The 17,437-nt window shown below is 51.9% G+C and overlaps 2 protein-coding genes across 4 annotated transcripts in view; one reads left to right on the forward strand and one right to left on the reverse strand.

Moving 5' to 3' along the window:
* Nucleotides 1-708: 708 nt before the first annotated feature.
* LOC139702424 (proline-rich protein 36-like) lies at nt 709-7,630 on the reverse strand. Its single transcript, XM_071603514.1, has 7 exons — nt 7,155-7,630; nt 5,910-7,055; nt 4,731-5,855; nt 3,976-4,656; nt 2,849-3,622; nt 1,971-2,641; nt 709-1,418 (listed from the first exon to the last, which is right to left on the reverse strand). The coding sequence occupies exons 1-7, from the start codon at nt 7,628-7,630 to the stop codon at nt 709-711; spliced, it is 5,583 nt and encodes a 1,860-aa protein (XP_071459615.1).
* Nucleotides 7,631-7,688: 58 nt separating this feature from the next.
* Nucleotides 7,689-17,437, forward strand: part of LOC114082949 (transport and Golgi organization protein 1 homolog) — a 76,058-nt gene continuing 66,309 nt past the window's right edge. The window contains exons 1-3 of one of the 3 annotated variants that reach the window (XM_071603735.1): nt 7,689-7,958; nt 8,416-8,631; nt 10,377-10,426. The gene's annotated coding sequence lies outside the window, so the exon portion shown is untranslated. Of the gene's footprint in view, nt 7,959-8,079; nt 8,210-8,415; nt 8,632-10,376; nt 10,427-17,437 lie in introns of those variants that run through there. The other 2 variants (XM_071603736.1, XM_071603734.1) reach the window with 2 other exon arrangements.

Genomic DNA, 17,437 nt, shown 5'->3' on the forward strand with positions numbered 1-17,437 from the left:
GCCGCTTCCTTATTCCCCCAGGTAAGGCAGCGGCGGGGGGGGGGTCGGCGGGGGGGGGGTCGGGTTGGGGGGGTGGTGTTCGGTGTCGGCATCGGTGGGGGGGGTCCGCGGGGGGCGGGGTCGGCGGGGTGGGTGGGCGTCGGCGCCGGAGTGGTGGTGGCAGCCAGGGTGGCGGCCTTGGCCTCGTTCCCGGCCGCGGCCCCTTTGTTATTCTCCCGAGGTAAGGCAGCGGCGGGGGGGTGGTTCGGATTGGGGGGGTGGCGGTCGGTGTCGGCATCCGTGGCGGGGGTCGGCGGGGGGCGGGGTCGGCGTCTGCTTCGGAGTGGGGGTGGCGGCCAGGGTGGCGGCCTCGGCCTCGTTTCCGGCCGCGGCCGCTTCGTTATTCCCCCGAGGTAAGGCAGCGGCGGGGGGAGGGGGGAGGGGGGTCGGCGGGGCGGGGTTCGGGTTCGGGGGTGGTGGTCGGTGTCGATGTCGGCATCGGTGGTGGGGGTCAGCGGGGGGCCGGGTCGGCGGGGTGGGTGGGCGTCGGCGTCGGTGTGGTGGTGGCAGCCATATTGGCAGCCAGCGTGGCGGCCTCGGCCTCGTTTCCGGCCGCGGCCGCTTCGTTATTCCCCCGAGGTAAGGCAGCGGCAGGAGGGGGGGAGGGGGGTCGGCGGGGCGGGGTTCGGGTTCGGGTGTGGTGGTCGGTGTCGGCATCGGTGGTGGGGGTCAGCGGGGGGCCGGGTCGGCGGGGTGGGTGGGCGTCGGCGTCGGTGTGGTGGTGGCAGCCATATTGGCAGCCAGCGTGGCGGCCTCGGCCTCGTTTCCGGCCGCGGCCGCTTCGTTATTCCCCCGAGGTAAGGCAGCGGCAGGAGGGGGGGAGGGGGGTCGGCGGGGCGGGGTTCGGGTTCGGGGGGTGGTGGTCGGTGTCGGTGTCGGCATCGGTGGGGGGGGTCGGCGGGCATCGGTGGGGGGGGGCGGGGTCGGCGGGGTGGGTGGGCGTCCGCGTCGGAGTGGGGGTGGCGGCCAGGGTGGTGGCCTCGGCCTCGTTCCCGGCGCCTGCGCTTCGTTATTCCCCCGAGGTAAGGCGGCGGGGGGGGGGGTCGGGTTGGGGGGGTGGTGGTCGGTGTCGGTGTCGGCATCGGTGGTGGGGGGTCGGCCGGGGGTGGGTGTGCGTCGGCTTCGGAGTGGGGGTGGCGGCCAGGGTGGCGGCCTCGGCCTCGTTCCCGGCCGCGGCCGCTTCGTTATTCCCCCGAGGTAAGGCAGCGGCGGGGGGAGGGGGGTCGGCGGGGCGGGGTTCGGGTTCGGGGGTGGTGGTCGGTGTCGGTGTCGGCATCCGTGTGGGGGGTCGGCGGGGTCGGCGGGGTGGGTGTGCGTCGGCTTCGGAGTGGGGGTGGCAGCCAGGGTGGCGGCCTTGGCCTCGTTCCCGGCCGCGGCCCCTTTGTTATTCTCCCGAGGTAAGGCAGCGGCGGGGGGTGGTTTGGATTGGGGGGGTGGCGGTCGGTGTCAGCATCGGTGGTGGGGGTCAGCGGGGGGCCGGGTCGGCGGGGTGGGTGGGCGTCGGTGTCGGTGTGGTGGTGGCAGCCATATTGGTAGCCAGCGTGGCGGCCTCGGCCTCGTTTCCGGTCGCGGCCGCTTCGTTATTCCCCCGAGGTAAGGCAGCGGCGGGAGGGGGGGAGGGGGGTCGGCGGGGCGGGGTTCGGGTTCGGGGGTGGTGGTCGGTGTCGGTGTCGGCATCGGTGGGGGGGGGGGTCGGCGGGGTGGGTGGGCGGGCGTCGGGGTCAGAGTGGGGGAGGCACCCAGGGTGGCAGCCAGGGTGGCGGCCTCGGCCTCGTTCCCGGCTTCAGCCGCTTCCTTATTCCCCCAGGTAAGGCAGCGGCGGGGGGGGGGGGTCGGCGGGGGGGGGTCGGGTTGGGGGGGTGGTGTTCGGTGTCGGTGTCGGCATCGGTGGGGGGGGTCGGCGGGGGGCGGGTTCGGCGGGGTGGGTGGGCGTCCGCGTCGGAGTGGGGGTGGCAGCCAGGGTGGTGGCCTCGGCCTCGTTCCCGGCCGCCTGCGCTTCGTTATTCCCCCGAGGTAAGGCGGCGGGGGGGGGGGCGGGGGGGGCGGCGGGGGGGGGTCGGGTTGGGGGGAGGTGGTCGGTGTCGTTGTCGGCATCGGTGGGGGGGGTCCGCGGGGGGCGGGGTCGGCGGGGTGGGTGGGCGTCGGCGCCGGAGTGGTGGTGGCAGCCAGGGTGGCGGCCTTGGCCTCGTTCCCGGCCGGGGCCCCTTTGTTATTCTCCCGAGGTAAGGCAGCGGCGGGGGGGTGGTTCGGATTGGGGGGGTGGCGGTCGGTGTCGGCATCCGTGGCGGGGGTCGGCGGGGGGCGGGGTCGGCGTCTGCTTCGGAGTGGGGGTGGCGGCCAGGGTGGCGGCCTCGGCCTCGTTTCCGGCCGCGGCCGCTTCGTTATTCCCCCGAGGTAAGGCAGCGGCGGGGGGAGGGGGGAGGGGGGTCGGCGGGGCGGGGTTCGGGTTCGGGGGTGGTGGTCGGTGTCGGTGTCGGCATCGGTGGTGGGGGTCAGCGGGGGGCCGGGTCGGCGGGGTGGGTGGGCGTCGGCGTCGGTGTGGTGGTGGCAGCCATATTGGCAGCCAGCGTGGCGGCCTCGGCCTCGTTTCCGGCCGCGGCCGCTTCGTTATTCCCCCGAGGTAAGGCAGCGGCAGGAGGGGGGGAGGGGGGTCGGCGGGGCGGGGTTCGGGTTCGGGGGGTGGTGGTCGGTGTCGGTGTCGGCATCGGTGGGGGGGGTCGGCGGGCATCGGTGGGGGGGGGGCGGGGTCGGCGGGGTGGGTGGGCGTCCGCGTCGGAGTGGGGGTGGCGGCCAGGGTGGTGGCCTCGGCCTCGTTCCCGGCGCCTGCGCTTCGTTATTCCCCCGAGGTAAGGCGGCGGGGGGGGGGGTCGGGTTGGGGGGGTGGTGGTCGGTGTCGGTGTCGGCATCGGTGGTGGGGGGTCGGCGGGGGTGGGTGTGCGTCGGCTTCGGAGTGGTGGTGGCAGCCAGGGTGGCGGCCTTGGCCTCGTTCCCGGCCGCGGCCCCTTTGTTATTCTCCCGAGGTAAGGCAGCGGCGGGGGGGTGGTTCGGATTGGGGGGGTGGCGGTCGGTGTCGGCATCCGTGGCGGGGGTCGGCGGGGGCGGGGTCGGCGTCGGCTTCGGAGTGGGGGTGGCGGCCAGGGTGGCGGCCTCGGCCTCGTTCCCGGCCGCGGCCGCTTCGTTATTCCCCCGAGGTAAGGCAGCGGCGGGGGGAGGGGGGAGGGGGGTCGGCGGGGCGGGGTTCGGGTTCGGGGGTGGTGGTCGGTGTCGGTGTCGGCATCCGTGTGGGGGGTCGGCGGGGTCGGCGGGGTGGGTGTGCGTCGGCTTCGGAGTGGGGGTGGCAGCCAGGGTGGCGGCCTTGGCCTCGTTCCCGGCCGCGGCCCCTTTGTTATTCTCCCGAGGTAAGGCAGCGGCGGGGGGGTGGTTTGGATTGGGGGGGTGGCGGTCGGTGTCAGCATCGGTGGTGGGGGTCAGCGGGGGGCCGGGTCGGCGGGGTGGGTGGGCGTCGGTGTCGGTGTCGGTGTGGTGGTGGCAGCCATATTGGTAGCCAGCGTGGCGGCCTCGGCCTCGTTTCCGGCCGCGGCCGCTTCGTTATTCCCCCGAGGTAAGGCAGCGGCGGGAGGGGGGGAGGGGGGTCGGCGGGGCGGGGTTCGGGTTCGGGGGTGGTGGTCGGTGTCGGCGTCGGCATCGGTGGGGGGGGGGTCGGCGGGGTGGGTGGGCGGGCGTCGGGGTCAGAGTGGGGGAGGCACCCAGGGTGGCAGCCAGGGTGGCGGCCTCGGCCTGGTTCCCGGCTTCAGCCGCTTCCTTATTCCCCCAGGTAAGGCAGCGGCGGGGGGGGTCGGCGGGGGGGGGGGTCGGGTTGGGGGGGTGGTGTTCGGTGTCGGTGTCGGCATCGGTGGGGGGGGTCGGCGGGGGGCGGGTTCGGCGGGGTGGGTGGGCGTCCGCGTCGGAGTGGGGGTGGCAGCCAGGGTGGTGGCCTCGGCCTCGTTCCCGGCCGCCTGCGCTTCGTTATTCCCCCGAGGTAAGGCGGCGGGGGGGGGCGGGGGGGGCCGGGTTGGGGGGGGTGGTCGGTGTCGTTGTCGGCATCGGTGGGGGGGGTCCGCGGGGGGCGGGGTCGGCGGGGTGGGTGGGCGTCGGCGCCGGAGTGGTGGTGGCAGCCAGGGTGGCGGCCTCGGCCTCGTTCCCGGCCGCCTGCGCTTCGTTATTCCCCGGAGGTAAGGCGGCGGGGGGGGGGGGGGGGTCGGCGGGGGGCGGTGTCGGCGTCGGAGTGGGGGTGGGAGCCAGGGTGGCGGCCTCGGCCTCGTTCCTGGCCGCCTGCGCTTCGTTATTCCCCCGAGGTAAGGCGGCGGGGTGGGGGGGGGGTCGGCGGGGGGCGGTGTCGGCGTCGGAGTGGGGGTGGGAGCCAGGGTGGCGGCCTCTGCCTCGTTCCCGGCGGCGGCCGCTTCCTTATTCCCCCGAGGTAAGGCAGCGGCGGGGGGGGGGGTGTCGGCGGGGGGGGTCGGGTTGGGGGGTGGTGTTCGGTGTCGGTGTTGGCATCGGTGGGGGGCGGGGTCGGCGGGGTGGGTGGGCGTCGGTGTGGGAGTGGGGGTGGCAGCCAGGGTGGCGGCCTCGGCCTCGTTCCTGGCCGCGGCCACTTCGTTATTCCCCCGAGGTAAGGCAGCGGCGGGGGGAGGGGGGAAGGGGGTCGGCGGGGCGGGGTTCGGGTTCGGGGGTGGTGGTCGGTGTCGGTGTCGGCATCGTGGTGGGGGTCAGCGGGGGGCCGGGTCGGCGGGGTGGGTGGGCGTCGGCGTCGGTGTGGTGGTGGCAGCCATATTGGCAGCCAGCGTGGCGGCCTCGGCCTCGTTTCCGGCCGCGGCCGCTTCGTTATTCCCCGAGGTAAGGCAGCGGCGGGAGGGGGGGAGGGGGGCAGGGGGGCAGGGGGGTCGGCGGGGCGGGGTTCGGTTTGGGGGGGGTGGTGGTCGGTGTCGTTGTCAGCATCGGTGGGGGGCGTCCGCGGGGGGCGGGGTCGGCGGGGTGGGTGGGCATCGGCGTCGGAGTGGGGGTGGCACCAAGGGTGGCCGCCTCGGCCTCGTTCCCGGCCGCGGGTCGGCGTGGGGAGGGTTCGGGTTGGGGGGGTGGTGGTCGGTGTCGGTGTCGGCATCCGTGGGGGGGGTCGGCGGGGTGGGTGGGCGTCGGCTTCGGAGTGGGGGTGGCGGCCAGGGTGGTGGCCTCGGCCTCGTTCCCGGCGCCTGCGCTTCGTTATTCCCCCGAGGTAAGGCGGCGGGGGGGGGGGGGGGGGGGTCGGGGCGGGGGGGTGGTGGTCGGTGTCGGTGTCGGCATCGGTGGTGGGGGGTCGGCGGGGGGCGGGCGTCAGCGTCGGCGCCGGAGTGGTGGTGGCAGCCAGGGTGGCGGCCTTGGCCTCGTTCCCGGCCGCGGCCCCTTTGTTATTCTCCCGAGGTAAGGCAGCGGCGGGGGGGTGGTTCGGATTGGGGGGGTGGCGGTCGGTGTCGGCATCCGTGGCGGGGGTCGGCGGGGGGCGGGGTCGGCGTCTGCTTCGGAGTGGGGGTGGCGGCCAGGGTGGCGGCCTCGGCCTCGTTTCCGGCCGCGGCCGCTTCGTTATTCCCCCGAGGTAAGGCAGCGGCGGGGGGAGGGGGAGGGGGGGTCGGCGGGGCGGGGTTCGGGTTCGGGGGTGGTGGTCGGTGTCGATGTCGGCATCGGTGGTGGGGGTCAGCGGGGGGCCGGGTCGGCGGGGTGGGTGGGCGTCGGCGTCGTCGGTGTGGTGGTGGCAGCCATATTGGCAGCCAGCGTGGCGGCCTCGGCCTCGTTTCCGGCCGCGGCCGCTTCGTTATTCCCCCGAGGTAAGGCAGCGGCAGGAGGGGGGGAGGGGGGTCGGCGGGGCGGGGTTCGGGTTCGGGTGTGGTGGTCGGTGTCGGTGTCGGCATCGGTGGTGGGGGTCAGCGGGGGGCCGGGTCGGCGGGGTGGGTGGGCGTGGGCGTCGGTGTGGTGGTGGCAGCCATATTGGCAGCCAGCGTGGCGGCCTCGGCCTCGTTTCCGGCCGCGGCCGCTTCGTTATTCCCCCGAGGTAAGGCAGCGGCAGGAGGGGGGGAGGGGGGGAGGGGGGGAGGGGGGTCGGCGGGGCGGGGTTCGGGTTCGGGGGGTGGTGGTCGGTGTCGGTGTCGGCATCGGTGGGGGGGGTCGGCGGGCATCGGTGGGGGGGGGGCGGGGTCGGCGGGGTGGGTGGGCGTCCGCGTCGGAGTGGGGGTGGCGGCCAGGGTGGTGGCCTCGGCCTCGTTCCCGGCGCCTGCGCTTCGTTATTCCCCCGAGGTAAGGCGGCGGGGGGGGGGGGGTCGGGTTGGGGGGGTGGTGGTCGGTGTCGGTGTCGGCATCGGTGGTGGGGGGTCGGCCGGGGGTGGGTGTGCGTCGGCGCCGGAGTGGTGGTGGCAGCCAGGGTGGCGGCCTTGGCCTCGTTCCGGGCCGCGGCCCCTTTGTTATTCTCCGGAGGTAAGGCAGCGGCGGGGGGGTGGTTCGGATTGGGGGGGTGGCGGTCGGTGTCGGCATCCGTGGCGGGGGTCGGCGGGGGGCGGGGTCGGCGTCGGCTTCGGAGTGGGGGTGGCGGCCAGGGTGGCGGCCTCGGCCTCGTTCCCGGCCGCGGCCGCTTCGTTATTCCCCCGAGGTAAGGCAGCGGCGGGGGGAGGGGGGTCGGCGGGGCGGGGTTCGGGTTCGGGGGTGGTGGTCGGTGTCGGTGTCGGCATCCGTGTGGGGGGTCGGCGGGGTCGGCGGGGTGGGTGTGCGTCGGCTTCGGAGTGGGGGTGGCAGCCAGGGTGGCGGCCTTGGCCTCGTTCCCGGCCGCGGCCCCTTTGTTATTCTCCCGAGGTAAGGCAGCGGCGGGGGGGTGGTTTGGATTGGGGGGGTGGCGGTCGGTGTCAGCATCGGTGGTGGGGGTCAGCGGGGGGCGGGTTCGGCGGGGTGGGTGGGCGTCCGCGTCGGAGTGGGGGTGGCGGCCAGGGTGGTGGCCTCGGCCTCGTTCCCGGCCGCCTGCGCTTCGTTATTCCCCCGAGGTAAGGCGGCGGGGGGGGGGGGGGGCGGGGGGGGCGGCGGGGGGGTCGGGTTGGGGGGGGGTGGTCGGTGTCGTTGTCGGCATCGGTGGGGGGGGTCCGCGGGGGGCGGGGTCGGCGGGGTGGGTGGGCGTCGGCGCCGGAGTGGTGGTGGCAGCCAGGGTGGCGGCCTTGGCCTCGTTCCCGGCCGCGGCCCCTTTGTTATTCTCCCGAGGTAAGGCAGCGGCAGGGGGGTGGTTTGGATTGGGGGGTGTGGCGGTCGGTGTCGGCATCCGTGGCGGGGGTCGGCGGGGGGCGGGGTCGGCGTGGTGCTTGGGCTTCGGAGTCGGCTTCGGAGTGGGGGTGGTGGCCAGGGTGGTGGCCTCGGCCTCATTCCCGGCCGAGGCCGCTTCGTTATTCCCCCGAGGTAAGGCAGCGGCGGGGGGAGGGGGGTCGGCGGGGCGGGGTTCGGGTTGGGGGGGTGGTGGTCGGTGTGGGTGTTGGCATCGGTTGGGGGGGTGTCGGCGGGGGGCGGGGTGGGTCGGCGTCGGCGTCGGTGTCGGAGTGAGGGTGGCAGCCATATTGGCAGCCAGGGTGGCGGCCTTGGCCTCGTTCCCGGCCGCGGCCGCTTCGTTATTCCCCCTTTTTTTCGTTAATTTTGGATATATATGTCCCCCGTGATGTAAAGATTGAGCAAGGAACCTTCGTGATGTGGGGAGCTTTGCCGAAAGTGCAGGTTGGATTCTGCTTTTCCTATGATGGCGGCTGGATGAATCTTCACTGCTGGCCGTGGAAAAGGCTAGAGCAGCTTGTTAGTTGAGTTTTAAATTTTCCATTGTTGTTTTTAAAGGTTTTACGTGCATAGAAGAGGAATGTTCACCTTAAATAAGCATATGAGCGATTAACAGGGTATGTTTTTCTTTGGGAAAGGGAATTTGGTAGCTCTGACCCATGTCAGTCTGTGAATATTTAGACGTGTAGTGACTTTTTAACATTTTTTCATAAATGTTATTTATGAAACATTTCATAAATGTTATTTATGAAACTGTTATTTACAGTTATGTTGTTAATACTCCTTGCCTTCAGTTCCCCGGCAAATCTTTTTCATGCCTTCTGAGAAAGTAGACAATTGATAGATTATCCAAGGAATGGAGAAAAATGTGAGTGGGTGATTTCGGACAATCCCTGAGAGCTGGCATTGTAAGATTCATCCTATCCCCAGTAATATATTCATACAATAAATGTGAACACTTTTGAAGACTTTTTATAGAGATACAATTTGGGAATGATATTAAGATAAGGAAAAGCTGTTGATTGATTTCTTAGATTAACATTTCTTCCCTCTTCTCTTTTCTCTTTAAAAAAGTTTTCCAAGTGATAACTTCATCAAATGGCCAGTGGTAAGCAAATGTCCGATGATGACAGCCCCAGCACCAGCAGTGGCAGTTCAAATTCGGACCAGGAAGACCCTGCTGCTCCAGAGCCTGAAGATCATGAAGAAAGAACCTTCTGCCACCCAGCAGAAGAAGAGCACCAAACTCTCTAGCAAAACCACTGCTAAGTTATCCACTAGTGCTAAAAGGTAACATTGTCAGGTTGTCTTCCAAGCAATTGGATGCTTTTATTTTTACATCAAGAACAATACTCCAGAAATACTTCATGACCAATTTTATTTGTACTTGAATGAATTGTCATCCTTTAGGGGGACATGAAAACGTCCTCACTAAAATTATGCTTCTAAGCAAACCTATTCTGTACTTTGGTAATTTCAGGAAGAGTCCTAGAGACTGAATTCTCATCCTGACATTTTAAGGAGTTGGCCAGGAAAATTTGTGAAACTGAATTAGATGGTACATTGGGGATGTTTCCTTTTGTGAGTTATACTCTTGAGTGAAATTAGCACATGTCCACGTGGGTGTCAGTCCAGGCATCTGTGGTGGCAGCTTCATAAAAGGAAATGTGTCACTTTTCATGAAAGGAAATGATCAAAAAAGTTTATATTTGCTAAAAATGTTGAATGTCAGGCCTTGGCTTTTTTTGAAAGCAGATTTTAAATTTGCTTAGTTTTACAAACAAGTCTTTAAATCCTTCATAATAGGTATAATTTTTTTGTAGTTATAGTTATCCCTCCTTGTTCTTGTGAGAACAAATAAAACTGAAAAGTAGCCATTAACAATCTCAGGAGTCACTTTGCTATTAAAACTTTGCACATCTTTAAAACTCGTGGATGTTCTTGACATAGTAGTGAAAAACAACAGCAGGAAAAAACACTTTGTTGGTTGTAAGTGAAAGATTATTTGTTTCCTGCTGACTTTTATTTTCTATGATGGCAAAAAAATCCATCAATGGGACTCCATTAGTGATAGTGGTTGTATTGAGTAGAACTCTTGTATCAAACATAAAATGTACCTATAGCATTACCTAATGTTGATGTTTTGTTGTTTTTCATTGATCACAACTAAAAGAAAAAGAAAATATAAAAACTGATCAATTATTGCATTTTATTCATGTTCTTATTTTTCTATACATTTTCACCGTCATTGCACCATTAATCAAACATTAATGAACTTGAGAATATTATATTGAATAGCAGCAGTCTTTGAAATACTTTAAAATTCTTCTCGGTGTGTTGTAATCTTGTGGAGAGAACAATAAACAACTTTTGGAAACATTTTAAGTTTCAAGAAAATCAGAGAAATGCTCTTTTTCCCCTTACCTCAAGGCCCTCTTTCCTCCAAGAGTATGAAATTTACATTTACGGGCTGTACCTAAGATCAGAGAAAAGAAATGGTTAAGTAAGATTGCTAAAATAGTCCTTGGAAGTTTTTCATTGGTAAAGGTATTTGTAAATTTTAAACTTTTTTTAAAACAGATAAAATATTGACAAAACTATTAATGTGCTCTTGCAATAGCTTTGTAATTTTTACCACACTAAAAGTGGATTTGAAGTCATTGTCAAAAATATTCTAGTGCTTTTCCTCCTTCTGTTTTGTCTCGTTTGTATATAAGCTTGAAAAGAGAATTTCTTTGGTAAAAAGAGTTTTAAAGTAGATTTTATATCCTTTTGTTGAGTAGTAGTGGAGGACTTTCTCAAATCAGATGTAAATGACTTACCTATTTACAGTAGCAAGTGAGAAAAAAGCTGAAATTTTCTGTTAAGGAGTTTGGATTATGCCTCTGAGAACAAAGAGGAAGCAGCCATGTTAGCATTACTGAAGGCAAAACCAGCCTTGCATTTACCTGCATGATGGTAGAGGGCATTCTGATTTTCTGGTTATTCTGTAGACTGTCTCAAATCCTTTTTGTCTGTTCCTATTTCACTAACAGAATTCAGAAGGAGCTAGCTGAAATAACCCTTAATCCTCTCCTAACTGCAGGTAAGAAACAAATTTTGTTATTTTGATTTCTAAATTGTGGAACGATATCAGGAGATTAATGTATTATCCTTGTATGTAGGTGCAGCAGAAGAGGCTAGCTAGCTATGTTTGCTTCCTTAAAGCTTTGCAAGTTCTTTAAACAAAAATTGCCTAGGTGAATTAAGTTAAATTAGGAGAAAATACTCTTTAGCATGTATCATATATTCTGTACTTATGAATATACTGATCTTGTGCTTCTTGCTGAGATTTGAGTGGTGTTGATTTTTCTGTGGAATACATTTATTCACAAGTATTTTGTAGAAACCTGTACGGTTTTAAGTTTTTAAGTTAGTGCTTGTGTGCAATCTGAACTGATTTTCCAAATTTAGAAATTGTTGAATATGGTGTTACAAAATGTAAAAGCATTAAACAGGAGTATAGTTGTTTCTGTTTGATTTATTAAGTAACTTGCCTAAAGGACAAATTTTATGTGCTAAGCTATGGTTGTAGTTGTTATTTTCTAGAAAACACGTAGTTGGAATTATTTACATTTTAAGCAAATATCCTAATGACTTGGGAAAATTCTTAGCAGTAAATTAATTGGAATTGTGAGAAGAATCAAATTCAGTGGAACTCAGAATTTAAGATTGGTTGACAAATTGTATTAAAAGTAGCTGGTTGATTTTTTTCATTTGTGTCTTATATAGTGTTCTGTTTATTTTTGAATGGTGACTGTATGGTTGACAAAATTTATCAAATTTAGAGAGCAATATTATAAATAAATTGCATAGAAGTATGTGCTCAAGAATGAGAGGGGAAGGGATGCTAGAATTAAGGCAGTGCTATGATTTGATATAAAAATGTTTTGGTGTTTAACCTGTGTTTTTGCTACAAATTGTGTTTGCTCATGTTAATCAGCACCATCTCTGAAGTCTACTTGAGACATAATAAGGAATAATCCATTTGCTACTTATTGTGTGTGTTAACCACATCCCCAGATAAGGGGGATCTGATCCTGATTTATCCAGTGAATTAACAGTTTTCCTTATATTTGTAGTTGCAGCCATTTCAGTTTAAAAAGGAGACATGAATGTGAACTAATTATAAACAGAGTGGTATGTCAGATCTCAAAATATTACTTAAAAAGTATACTGTTCAATAGTGTAGCCACTAGCCATATTCTGACTATGGACCAGGTTGTTGTGGTTAGTTGAAAATGTGATATGCTGGAAGTGTGAAATGCATACTGGAATTTGAAAACTTAGTACAATTTGTAAAAGAATAAATATTTTGAAGATATTTATTACATCTTGAAATAATATTTGGCATGTTTAGTAAGTGTTTTAAAAATTGTATTTTTTATCATTTTAGCATAGATATTAGAAAATTCAAAATTACGTGTGTAACTTGCATTATAATTTCGTTGAACAGTATTTCTTTAGAGAAGAAGTAAATCAGTATTTCTTTTAGCCTTCTAAATGGTGTGTCAAATCTGTACCATTTAGGAGGTCAAGTTAAATTTGTTCTGTGGAAGAATCACTTAACTTTCAGAGTATATTCTGATAATTTCCATTACGAAAGATGTAAAGATCTGTTAATTTAAAACTCACATGTCTTAAAGTTGCATGTCAGGTCAAACGTTTTTAAGGGTTTCTGTTGATTTTCTGCAAATGGCTTAAACCAGTGTATGAATACACATCTAGAGAACATAGTAGACATATTGAATGCTTTCAGAGCAGTAATGTACTGGTACATTTGGTAAAGGAATGTACTTTAAGTGTTTAACCCAGGACTGTTTCCACAAGGTCACAGGATTATTTTAGATGGAGTAAAATAATCTAAAATAATACTAATATTTCTGTGAAATAGTAAGTTTCACTTATCGCGTATTTTTTCTCTTTACATACCAGATTTCATTTAAGTTCATGAAATAATGCTTAACATTTAGTGATTTAACTAGTGAAGCAGTAAAACTTTGGGCTTGCTTGTGCATAGTAACATGGAATACTTATGTCTATTTTCTTTTGTCACAGTCTTTGGTGACTGTTGGCTATTGAAAAGGACATCTGTTAACTTCTCTAGTTCTTTAATATCTGAGTTTCTTTGTGGCTGCGTAAGTGATTCAGGAAAAAAAAAACAAATGTAAAATACAAGTTTCTTAGGAAATCAGAAGTTGTTTCTTACTACTTTGGGGAGAGACTTTTTTCCATATACCTCATATGTAAAATAATGCAGATGCTTTTGTGTGTCTTTGGATTCTTCTGGGTAGAAGGTTAGTTCTTGTAATTTTGATAGAAAAGCCTAAATTTGTATTGTGTTTTTGCTTTCATGCCAGAAAATGCAATAGATTGTGGTATTATATTTCATTTAACTCATAGCTGCATAAATGAGAATTTTAGCTTTATGGTAGTTGTATTATTTAGATTTGTTAATTTATGTTGTAATTAAAAATGGGATTCCACAATCATAAGTACATTTAGAATTTGTGGGTTAATATTGCATGAGACCTTTGAAACCTTATGCTTGCTACTTCCAGGTGCAATTATTTAATTATGGCTTTTGGTACGGTGTGTGTGTGTGTGTGTGTGTGTGTGTGTGTGTGTGTATGTATAAACTTGTCAAAGTATGTGACAGTGTTAATTATCCCTCAGGGAAGAAATGTTAAGTGTATCTGGGTACATTCAGGAAAATGTTGAATGAGATATAGGAAAACCAGAATTACTTGTACTAGGGAGATTTGTCTTAAATCTCGTCTTTTGTTTTAATTAATTAATTTAATTTCTTCCCTTTTCATGAGGTATAAAAATATAACCAAAACCCATCAGGACACATTTTATATGGCTAAAAATTCATGCTCTCATGAAAATAGGGAAGAGTTTTTCTGATTTTTCTTGAAGTTCTCAAACACATCTAAATAGTAGATAGAAAAGACAGTGGAATGAGATTACCATCATTACCCTAAGTACACATGTAAAGACACAACTAGGGGCTGGGGATGTGGCTCAAGCGGTAGCACACTCGCCTGGCATACCTGGGGCCCCAGTTTATATCCTCAGCACCACATACAAAAACAAAGATGTTGTGTCCGCGGAGAACTAAAAAATAAATATTAAAAAATTCTCTCTCTCTTAATAAAAAAAGGCACAACTGATGTGACTATACTTTGTGTACAACCAGAGATATGAAAAATTGTGTTCCATATGTGTAATATGAATTGTAATGCATTCTGCTGTCATATATAACAAATTAGAATTAAAAATAAATAAATTTTTAAAAAAATGGGAAAATTAGAAACTAATATCGTTCCATGCTGTACATATCACTTCCCTTTCTCAAGTACAATCTGGCACAAAATGTGTTGAGAAGAGATTCCCCTCCAAAGGAAAAAAAAAATCCACTGGGGTTGGGGATATAGCTCAGTTGGAAGAGTACTTGCCTCCTACGCACAAGGCTCTGGGTTCAATCCCCAGCACCACCAAAAAAAAAAAAAAATCTATGATATTACATCCAATTGCATGAAGAAGATTTAAAGAGCCACATAACCATAATGAGAGCACAAAGCACACAAAAGTTTTTCTAGATTCCAATCTAGAAAAAAAAAAAAACATATCCCAAGGGAGGAGAACAATGTTCTTGCAATTACTTTTCTCTAAGGAGTATCTTAGTATGGTGATGAATGACCTTCCCCCTCTCCCCCAGCACTGAGGATTGAACTGAGAAGTGCTCTACCACTGAGCTACATCTGCAGTTTCATTTAATGTTTGTTTTGTTTTTGTTTTTCTTGAGACAGAGTCTCACCAAGTTGCCCAGGCTCTCCTCAAACTTACCATTCTCCTACCTCAACCTGCTAAGTAGATAGGATTATAGGCATGCACTATTGTACTGGCTACAAATTATGTTTTTAAATCAGGAAATTGTCATTTAGAGAATATTATTCCCATGAGTCCTTTCTGTATAAATTACTATAGAGCAAGCTTCACAACCAATTGAAGAGACGTTATCATTAATAGGTTATCCTATATTGTAGTTAATTGTATGGAAAAGAAACAATGTAGCAAAAATGAAATCATAAAAACAAAGACATTTCACATAGTAATGTAGATTAAAATGTCATCCAACTATAAATTCCCCCAAAATGCATGGACCAAGATCCTACCCAAGATTGAGACTTGAGGAAGGACTGACTGTATCCTTTAAAGGCACAAACTCATTTTTTCTTCTCTTTGGTACCCTGTGCCACACTGTAAAGAAGCCCAGGCTATCTTGCTGGAGGGAGAGTCCATATGAAGAAAGCCCCTGACATATGAAAGACCACATGGAAAGGGAGACTACATGAAGCCAACAGTCAGCACCTTAGTTCGGGACATAAAAAGCCATTTCAGATCTTGTAGTCTAAATCAGGCGTTCGCTGTATGAGTGAGCCTAGGTGACACTAGAGCAGAACCTTGGTTAAAGTCTTGACTTACAAAATTATGAGAAATAAAATGGTTGTTTGTTTGGTAGTGGGGATTGAATTCAGAGGCTCTCGACCACTGAGCCACATCCCTAGCCCTATTTTGTATTTTATTTAGAGACAGTGTGTCACTGAGTTGCTTAGTGCCTCGCCATTACTGAGGCTGGCTTTGAACTTGCGATCCTCCTACCTCAGCCTCCTGAGCCACTGGAATTACAGGTGTGCACCACCACTCCCGGCAAATGGTTATTTTTTTAAAGCTACTAAATTTTGGAATTTTTAAAAATATAGCAATAGATAACTAAAATACTGTTTATTGATGATTTGCAGGGCTTTTATTTAATGACCAGTTTTATTAAAGAATACCCCATTTATTTCTACTGTGATCAGAAAACAAACTGAAATTCAATATTTAAAATTTTTTGAAACTGATTATTTTGCCAAGAATATAACCTATCTTGCAAATTTCCATGAGGACTAGAAAAGAATATATATTCTGGAGTTGTTGGGTATTGTCTGTCAATGTCAATAAGGTTAAGATGGTTGATAGTTTTGTTCAGACTCTTGTGTATCATTAGTGATTTTTTTATAGTGTTACTATCAGTTATTAAAAGGGTGTTAAAAATTCAAAGTATGGATTTGTCTCTTCAGTTTTGTCAGCTTTCATATATTTGGGGCATATAAATGTTTGGTTGTATGGTGTCATGTTTCTGTGTTCTTAAAAAACACATTATGGTATTATGAAATGTCTTTCTTATTTCTTATAAAACTCTTTATCTTGAATTTAAATTCATCTGATGTTAGTATAGCCTCTGCATTCTTATTGGCTTACTATTCATGATGTATTTTTATCTATTATCTATTTCTTGTTTTCGTTCTATTCATATTTTTATTTAATTAAATAAAATTACATTAAATAAAAATTAAATTTTATTTAATTTATCCATTTGCTTTTAGCTGTATTGCTTTACATTATTGTTTTAGCAATGTTTCCAGGAATTATGAAATGCATTCTTTAATTTATCACAGTTTTCATAGTTTAAATTGTGATACTTTCTCACATCTCCCCAAGTCTTTTGTGCTTTGTCGTCATACATATTACAGCTGTATACATTTTTTACCTTAGTCATGTTTCCAAGAAATTAAAAGAATAAATATGTATACATATTGCCTTTTATATTTACCTACATTTTACTATTTCTAGTACTTTTCATTTCTGTTTATGGTGCATTGTCTTTAAAAATATCTACCCCAAATTCTTCACATTCCTGTATCATGTTGCTTCTCTCATTATGAAGTAATATCTATTTTCCTACCTGCTGAGTCTGGGCTGGTATTTTGTCTTGTTTTAATGAACAAAATATATTTTTGGTGAAAGTGATACCATGTCAATCCTAGAGATCCTTGGGAAGGTGTATACCTTCTACTTTTATCCTCTAGGAATCCAATCAACAAATAAAAAATTTTAGAATGACTGAATGACTAAAAGCATTTGAGGAGAAAAGCCTGACCCAACCAGTTGAGCTAGCAGACATGTAAACGAAGCTATTTTGTCAGTTCTACCTTTGGTTAAACAATCCCTGCTAAAGGAAACCACATAAGCAGTAATAAATAACCTACAGCAAAGGACCCATCAGGTTATGTAATGCCAAATTATAGAATAAGGAGAAATAACAAAGAATTTTTATTTTAAATCATTAAGTTTATTACACAGTGAACTAAAACACACAGTGCATCTGTTTCTAGCTGGTGGATCATCTCCTTTTATCCTGAAGAGGTTCTTTTAGCATTGTTCATAGTAGAGATCTATTGGTATTGAATTTTCTTACTTTTTATTTATTTGAAAATGTCTATTCTGCTTTCAGTTTTGAAGAGTATTTATCCTGGATTTGCAGTTTTTGTCTTCTAGCACCTTAAACCTTTCCATTAACTTTAACTTCTCATTTCTGATAAGAAGTCAGCTATTATTTTAGTCATTTTTACCAATGCATAACACACCACTTTTTTCTAATTGCCTTCAAGACCTTTTTCCTCCTAATTGATTATTTACAGTTGACTCTGATGCATCTAGATGTGATTTGCTTTGTAACTAACCTTAGTATCCACTGAGTTTCCTAAATCTGTTAACATCTTTTTTGTTAATTTGGGATAATTTTAGCCATCATTATCTTAAATATTTTTTTCTGTACAACTTATGCCTCTATTCTTTTAGAAATCTAATTATATGTATGTTAGGTCACTTTGTACTGATAGTAACCACATCTCTATTTTTTTCTTTCTGATTTTTAGACCAGATAATTTTTATTGGTCTATCTCCAAGTTAACTTTTTGTTGTTTTTGCACTATACAATCTGATGATAGATTTGTTTCATGAATTTTTCATTTCAAATACTATACTTTTTATTTCTTTTAAAAGAAATTTTTCATTTATATAGTGACACCCATATCTACTTATTCATTATGATTAAGCTTTTCTTTAACTCCTTGAAACTAGTTATAAAAACTATTTAAATTTTTTTTCTGCTAATCCTAACATCTGGGTCAGCTCACGGAACTTTTTTTATATGTGATATTTTCTC

Source organism: Marmota flaviventris, chromosome 17, assembly GCF_047511675.1.
Source record: "Marmota flaviventris isolate mMarFla1 chromosome 17, mMarFla1.hap1, whole genome shotgun sequence".
Taxonomy (NCBI): Eukaryota; Metazoa; Chordata; class Mammalia; order Rodentia; family Sciuridae; genus Marmota; species Marmota flaviventris.